General features: G+C 38.2%; 1 protein-coding gene across 3 annotated transcripts; it reads left to right on the top strand.

Annotated features, from left to right (window-relative positions):
• Positions 1-607: 607 nt before the first annotated feature.
• On the top strand, positions 608-5,402 carry cdca4 (cell division cycle associated 4). Of its 3 annotated transcripts, XM_048600123.1 has the most exons (3): positions 608-753; positions 2,390-2,424; positions 3,244-5,387. In XM_048600123.1, the coding sequence occupies exons 2-3, from the start codon at positions 2,404-2,406 to the stop codon at positions 4,084-4,086; spliced, it is 864 nt and encodes a 287-aa protein (XP_048456080.1). In that variant the 5' UTR covers positions 608-753; positions 2,390-2,403; the 3' UTR covers positions 4,087-5,387. The 3 variants fall into 3 exon arrangements, with proteins under 3 accessions (XP_048456080.1, XP_020373548.1, XP_020373547.1); XM_020517959.2 differs by lacking the exon at positions 2,390-2,424 and having other exon boundaries at positions 3,244-5,402; XM_020517958.2 differs by lacking the exon at positions 2,390-2,424 and having other exon boundaries at positions 608-768; positions 3,244-5,398.
• The last annotated feature ends 2,614 nt before the right edge of the window (positions 5,403-8,016 follow it).

The raw sequence follows: 8,016 nt of genomic DNA, 5'->3' as shown, positions 1-8,016 counted from the left end.
AAATTCAGCTCTTTTGTCCATGTTTGAACTAAGGCTGTAATGAGGTCAGGAGCTGAGTGGCCCTGGCAAAAGCCAAACTAGGCGTCACTGAGCGGATTATTGCTGAGCAGGAGCTGCTTGATAGCACTGTTGACCACACCATTACTTTACTGATTATATATGTACTTGGTTTTAAATATATATAGCGTTAAAAATGAACTGTTTGTTTGTTCTGTATTTTCTTCGAGGTACACTTAAATTCAAAAAGTTATCTTGTTCTTAAAAAGGTTAGAGACCAGAGTTCTGGAGCTCTGGTCAGTTTCTGCCCTTTCTCTGCTATTACCCTAGTCTACGTTTGGATAATCAAAGTCCCTCATTCTAAGTATAATCTTTGCACTTCTTTCTTGATGATAGGAATAACATTTCACGCGTTTTACTCTATTCTCCTGGTGTTCCTGAGTGCAGCCCTTGTTGAGAATGGATTGTTCTCCAGGCTCTGCAGCACGTCCCCAGCTCAGAGGGAACTTCCCACGGGCCAGAGGCACGAGCCTTCCCACTGGGGCGGGGTTAGCGCTCAGCGCGACTGCCAATCAAACCACGGGGAAACCATGGCAACCGGGCCTGCCAGCTGTCCATCACAGGGCAGTGTTTCCTGCCGTCGCGGCTGTGATTGTCTCAGTTCCAGTAATTCGTTGTCTCCGGTTCGCGCCTTCTCTTTCTTTCCCTTTCTGTCTATTCTTTATGCTGGTTATTTAAATATATTGTCCAATGCAGGTGAGCAAAGCCCGGGTACGTTTAGTTTTTGTTTCTTGTTATTTTATCGGTGTTTAGATTTCGATGGTCCGCTCGGAGAGGAATGAGTTAGCGAACCTAAAATGGCGGCCGTTACCGCTGGGCGAAGACTTAAATTTGTGTAGCTAGTTGTGTTCGTAAGGGGTGCGACGCCCACTAAAGCAGTGGCATTGCGCGCTTATTTAAGCGTGGTTTTATTTCCGCGGCGGTGTCGGGTCGCTGCTCGGTGATCCCAAAGCCTGGCTGTCTAGGCCCCAGGTCACGTAGCTTCAACCCCTGCCCAACCCCCCCCAACAACCCCGTAACGTCACCGGGAACTCAGGCTCTTAAAGCGGCAACGTCCAGACCGGAGGGCGCGTCCCGCCATAGTAGGCCCCTTCTCATGGGAGAGTATTGACGGGGTAGGGGAGTGTTTGTGGGTCTAATGGCTCGTGGTTGAAGGAAAGAGAAGTAAAGCAAAAGAATTTGCAGGGGTTGGAGCTCGGTTGAGGCAATAGGAGGGGGAGTGGTTAATGCTGGGGAAAGGCTTAACTTTGTGGATCCGACTGGAGTCAGAATCATTCAGTACAGAAGAGGTTGTTTGGCCCATTTTGAGTTTATCATCAAAACTACTCTATCTAAACTAGTCCTACTTGACCTGTTAGCCTTAAACGTTATCACTTTTCATGTGCTCTTCCAAGTGGTGTTACCTGCCTTTATTCCTCTCTCAGGCTGGTGAAGAGTGAAGTAGGTACGTAGGGGGACAATAAGCCGAAGAGGGAAAATTTTTCGGTTAATTAGTTTTTTAGGGAGCAATCTCTATACAAGCAGTAGTTGTAACCAACTTATTCTTGGATTCTGTTGACGACCTTTCTTTTATCCACTTATCCAATCTAGTCTGGGTGTTGCGGGTCGAAGGTGCTAGGACCCTGCAGGTTAGATCTCAGCACTTTATTCAATGTGGATCTGTGCTGAACGACAACAAATATTATGCTTTTTAAATGGAAAGCAGTTGATGGTAATTAGATGGCAGTTACCTGAACATGTAATAGGAATCTGTCATCTACTATTATATAGATGTGTAGTAGTTTCTTCGTTTGAGGAGAAGCAGAAAACAGATGATGGAAACTGATTAGATGTAGTGCACATTGAGTTTGGTGGCAGTAAATTGTAAACTGGGTTAAAAATTGGGTAGAAGGGAGAAAGCAAAAACAAATAGTTAAGTTTTTTTTTTAAGTGGTCAGAAGTGGATAATGTTTCTCGGATTTCAGTTCCAAAGTTACTTCCGTACATTGTGCATACTAGTGATTTGGGTATAGACCTAGGAAAAAGTGCTCAATCATTAGATATCAAAACAGAGCAAGGTTTTTTTTTACTTAAAGTCAAAATAACCTGAAAAATGATCTTGGTAGAAATGAGTACATAAGTCGTTGCCAATGAATTTCAATGTAACTATGAAGTGATGCTTTTATACTTTTTAAAACAAAATCAGTAATTACATTGAATTAGGTTTATTATAATAGCAGAAGGAATTCAATGAGGTTGAAAATTTGGGGTTTTTTTTGAGAATGTTGATTATATAATTCTGTTTAAAATTTTGGAAGACTGCATACAAGCAGACTATTTCATTGATTTATAGGCTTTGAGGAGACAATGACACAAGACTTAGAGAAGGTAAGAGAACCTTTAAAAAGCTAGGTTATGAAATTCATTTCCAGTGTTTGAGACAATTCAAGATTAGGTTGGATAGAGGAATGAAAGAAAAGGGATTGAAGTAACTTGGAACAAGCCAAAGAAATTTACAACTATTTACTTATGTGAAAATGTATGTCAATCAAGTAATGGGAATAATTGTCTCTTTCCATGTTGTGACTTGTGTTTACATACAAACTGTAATAAGCTTTACTGATTTTTCTCAAACTTTCCTTTTATTCAACACAATGTTGTTCATTTCACGGAGCCAATTCAGGATTCACCTCGGATACCCTCTTTTAGCGGCCGATGCAACGTACTTGTACTTCTCTCTGACCATCCTGTACTGATTGATCATTCTAATCCCTCAGAAGTTGCATTTCACTTCGCTTCTTTTTCACTATAGCAATACTGTATTTCAGTTAGTCTGGATGTAGTAATGAGACAGATGGGATAAAATTATTTGGTGCAATTAAAAATATGCTGCAAACAAAACTTGCATTAAAAGTAGTTAATACAACATGTTTGCTTATTTAAGCATTATTTGACAAAACAATAGTAACAAAGAAGTATGACAACTTGAATATTCATACAATAATTTAGAATTATTGTATGAATATTCAAGTTGTCATACTTCTTTGTTACTATTGTTTTGTCAAATAATGCTTAAATTCTAAATTATTGTATCTATCAAACTATATGTTAATATAATTAAGTGTTCTGAACTCATGGTTAATTCCAAAGTATCTTGTCTTGAATTTTTGAAGTATAAGTCTTCATTGTGATAACTTTGTTTTTTAGGTCAACATGTTGGGAAAAGGCACAAAGCGTAAATTTCCTGAGGAACAAGTTGTAGATGCCTGCCCTGAGTATGTTGGTAGCAGTCTGAGTTTACCATATAACTTGCAACGTCAGTCACTTCTAAACATCTCATTGTTCAAACTTCAGCTCTGCAAGATGGTGGTGGAACCAAATCTTTGTCGTTCAGTGCTTATAGCCAACACCGTGCGACAGATTCAGGAGGAAATGATACAAGACTGCAGTTGGCAGGGACAAACGGCTTTCACAGGAAGTGATCTATACATAGGCCATACTTCTTCAGATAGTCTAATTGCCACAGAATTTTTATGTAGCCCAAACAAAGAGCTACATGTAGAAAGTACCACCGCTCCCACTCGCAATACCGACACACTTACTAAAAGCAAGGTAAACTGTTCATCTTGTGAAAATATTACTTGTTCTTCAGCTACTGCTTCTGCTAAAGACACCAGTGCTGTAAAAGATTTGGTCCATGCACATTTTGAAAATGATCTGAATATGCTGGAATCTGAGGAGCAGCAAGTGGATCTGAAGGAGTGTCCAAAGCCCTTGGATCAAGTATTCGGGAGTTTTGAGATTGGAAATTACTCCAGTTCTCTCACAGATATGACAATAGATGACCTATTTGCTGATATTGACACTTCTTGGCACGACCTTGACTCGGTGATGTCTGGGCTGATGACTGGTCCAAAAACGACACCAGTCATATTTGAATTACTAAATGGTTTACCATCTCACACACCGACACCTATAAATTCTCCCCAAAACTGCAAAACAGACTTAAATGAACTTGATCACATCATGGAGATTATTGTTGGGTCCTAAATTTAAGTTTTCTCTGTTCTCTTGGTAGATAATTGTAAAATACATAGCTACCTGGTTCTATTTTCAATTATATCTTTTCTGTAAGGTTTACTGTCTTGTCTTCAAAATACTGTAATTACTAATGTTCAGATAATGCCTTTTGCAGGCAACACTTTCATTGCGTTTGTTGTTCTACTTGTGGTTAAAACTAAAATGGTACATATTTTCATACATTCTGAATATATATTTTAATACAGATTAGATTTTTACAGTTTCAAGTCTCCTGTTAAATTTTTATTTGAACAGGTAGTTTTGAAATACTGTTCTATATCAAAGTATAATTCAAAGAAACATTATAAAATGTCTTCCTTAGCAGTGCCAAGTAGAGATTACCTGCTGTGCTGTCTAAATGGACCAGTCAAATTTCAGAATTGCCGAATAAATGGAATCCTTTCATCTCCATGGCAAATCCCAAAAAGTTATTTAAAAGGGGATTTTCAGTGTACTTGCATTATTGTCTTACAAGCGCAGTGTTCCTAGTTATAATCTTTAATCATTGGATGAAACTTTTATATGTGCTATAATGGTATTGAATTGTTTCCTTGCTAGATTCTCTGTGGACTTGACATGAAAATGTTCCACTTTGTTCTGTGTAATCACAACAGTACTGTGAATCTGGGCACAGAAGACAACGCTCGCTAAGGATTGAAAATGTAAAGATTTATTATTAATTTTAAATTGCAGCATTTATAACTTACACTTCAAGGTGCCTATTTTGTTTCAAATTAAGCCACTTGTTACATTTTTTATTAAAAAAAAGCCATATTTTCTGATGGTTGGATAGTTAGCACAAGCTGAATTCTAATTGGGATAGATGATCTAAGTTATTACCAGTGTTATTTATTTATTTAAATGAATGTCATACAATTGTGAAGTTTTGGGTTGCAGTATGCACCTAATTGTAATTATGAATCCTGATTTGGATCGCAGTTTTTAAACTTCTTGGGAGCTATTAAGGGGTCAGAATTCTTTTCAAGCAGTATTACATAGAATTTATATCTTTAGTTAAAAGCTTTAGAAAAAAATACAGTATATTAATAGCAGTAACTATTGACTTAAGTCTCAGAAAAAGAAATTGCATTTAGGTTATATTAAATGTTAAAACTAATCTATTTTATATTATTCATTAACAAAGCACATTTTATTCATGTTTAAGCAATAACATAAAGCCTGAACCATTAACATGTACTTTAGATATTTGTAATTGTATGCTAAGTGTTTTTGTACTGAGAAATGGATTTGTTCAATAAAAATATACACGTGTATTTTGTTATTTACTGTGTTGCTTGTTATTACACAAATGCAAGTTTGTTTTTACGGTTTTTCTTTGCCTCTCTACCTGTATGAATAGATTATTTATTTGGCTTTTTTTTGGTACAAATTGGTCACTTTCAATTCTTGTTTGCAGTATCTCGTTTTAAATGTTTTGCTAATACAGAATGAATACAAAAGTCTTTTTTTTTCTTCCATGGCTGTGAAAAGATGAAAAGCTTCAATTTCTAATCTCCTTTTAGCAATGTTTAAAATCATATTAAGCCACATGTTAGAAATATTTAATCCCCTTGTCTTGCCTCACAGGTTGCAGAGCAGCCAAAGTGTCTCTAACTTCATATGATTTATACCTTTTAATACCCTTTGGCTAACAATCAATTAAAGACAAACTTAACTAATTTGGCATCAATTTGCCATTTGCAGAGAGATTTCTAAACTTTAAACATGTTTTGTGTTCCCTAATTTCTGCTATGAAAAACTGGATCTTTGTTTTTTTTTAGACTGTGCCCCTTTGGCCTAGTCTCACTACCGGGAAAAAAAAAAGCTGCAGATAGAGGCGAAACTGTATCATTTAGAAAACTTCGATTAAATCACCATCAATCCCTTCCATAAACAACAGTCTGCGGCACATTGCATGCACTACCTCCACAGTTTAGTGTCTTACTTTACCATCAAAATTAATTAAGAATACCTTTAGTTTTGTAAAGATTGTGAAGTGATTTCAGTAGTTGCAAGATATCTAATTTAAATGTCAGCTGCTTCAAATTTCACCAATTATTTTCCAGCTGGGGCATGCATTGAACCCAGAATCTGACGGCAGCTGGTGTTGTTACTCTTGCTGTGAAGACCTAGCTGTAATATCCCTGGAGACTACCACACAGGCCAGAGTAAGTTGTGTCGTGGAAAAGCCATGCTCCACAAGGCATAGGATACATCATCATAGCTCTCGCTCTCTCAAGACAGGAACAATGTTAATGGTTGGGGTCCCATGACTTCACTGAAGTGTCTCACCTGTTTTATCTTTGTATTGTTTAATCTGGGAGGTCTGCAGTCCCCTCCCAGCCAATTGTACTAGAATTGGCTAGGAATTACCTAATTGCAATTCTGCTTCCCTGTTAAAATCAACCAATCAGCATTCACAGTTTATTTCTTTGAAGTAAAATTTGTGCAGAGGATTTATTTCATTGAAATATTTAAGCAGTCATAAAGACTGCTTTAAGCAATTGTAATTTTCATTGCAAGTTAAAGAGGCAGCACGGTGGTTAGCACTGCTACCTCACAGCACCACGGACCCAGACTCTATGTCCACCGTTGGGCGACTGTCTGTGCAACTCTACACATTCTCCCCTTGTCTGCGTGGGTTTGCTCCAGTTTCCTCCCACAGTCCAAAGATATGCGTGTTAGGTGGATTGGCTATGCTAAGTTGCCCTTCGAGTCCAGGGATATGCGGGCTAGGTGGGTTAGCCATGGAAAATGCAGGGTTACAGAGATAGGGTAGGGGTCTGGATGGAATGCTTTTCAGAAAGTTGGTGTGGACTCAATAGGCCAAATGGCCTGCTTTTACACTAGGGAAACTAGTTTTGAAAGAAGAAATTGATGAAAGAGGGAAATGGTGATTCTCCTTGTGTGCAGCATGCTCAAGCAGAATGGTCTCTTGATACAGCAGCTTGGCAACAGGCCTCAATGCCAAAAGCAACAATTCACAATGAGGCCTACAGCAGAAACTGCTTCCCCAGGGTTGTCTTTTATGGCCATTGGTAAAGGTGCACCAAATAACGACACCCATCTGAATGGATTGTTTCCTGTGTGTAAACATTGTTTGTACATGGAAGGAGGCTAACATAAGATTTAGTGGGGAAGATGGGAAGCTTCTCTCCTATTAGATTCAAAGATATTCAGAATAAGAATTCATGATGCTGATGGCCTTACAGAGACAGTCACAGTCAACATTAACCTGCTTAATTACTTTGTCGATATAAGAATTCCTGAACTGACTATTTGCTGTGACTTTACTTAGCTTTCTTGCATGGTGGTTTGTTCTCATGCATTGCTTTTAAACACAGTAAAAGCATGCTGAAGAGAATCATTGAGCTTTTACAGCATGGAAAAAGGCCTTTCTTCTCATCATGCATGCACGACTCATCAAGCATGTATCTAATCCCATATACCATTTCTAGCACTTGGCCTGTACCTTTGTATGCTATTGCTTTTCAAGCGCTCAACTAATTATTTCTTAAAAGTCTTGACGGTTCCTGCCTCCATCACCATCCACCCCCCACACATTCCCCCTTTTAGGCATAGTGAGTTTCAGAAACCCACCATTCTCTAGGTGAAAAAAACTTTTCCACGAATCCCCTCTAAATCTCTTGTCTTCACCTTAAAACTGTTTCTCCACTAAAGGGAAAACTTTATCCCTGTCAATGTGATCTGCACCTTTCATAACTTTGTTCATCTCAATCAGATTCCCCCCTAGTCCCTCTGCAAAAATACTCAAAGAAACACAAATGTTTGGAGGAAAGTATGGACTGAATTTTCCCATTTTCAGGTAATTTCATGGCAGATGTCTGGTTGTGGCTCACAATAACTTTTCTCGCACATCTTCCATGCATTATAATTTAT

This window comes from Rhincodon typus, chromosome 8 (assembly GCF_021869965.1).
Source record: "Rhincodon typus isolate 14 chromosome 8, sRhiTyp1.1, whole genome shotgun sequence".
Classification (NCBI taxonomy): Eukaryota; Metazoa; Chordata; class Chondrichthyes; order Orectolobiformes; family Rhincodontidae; genus Rhincodon; species Rhincodon typus.
Note: the sequence above shows the minus strand (reverse complement) of the source record. Positions and strands in the feature narration are given on the sequence as shown.

Coding starts and splice junctions, on each gene's coding strand:
- cdca4 (XM_020517958.2), top strand. CDS start 748: ATGCAGGTGAGCAAAGCCCGG. Junction 769..3,243: donor TGCAGGTGAGCAAAGCCCGG/GTACGTTTAGTT, acceptor TTTGTTTTTTAG/GTCAACATGTTGGGAAAAGG.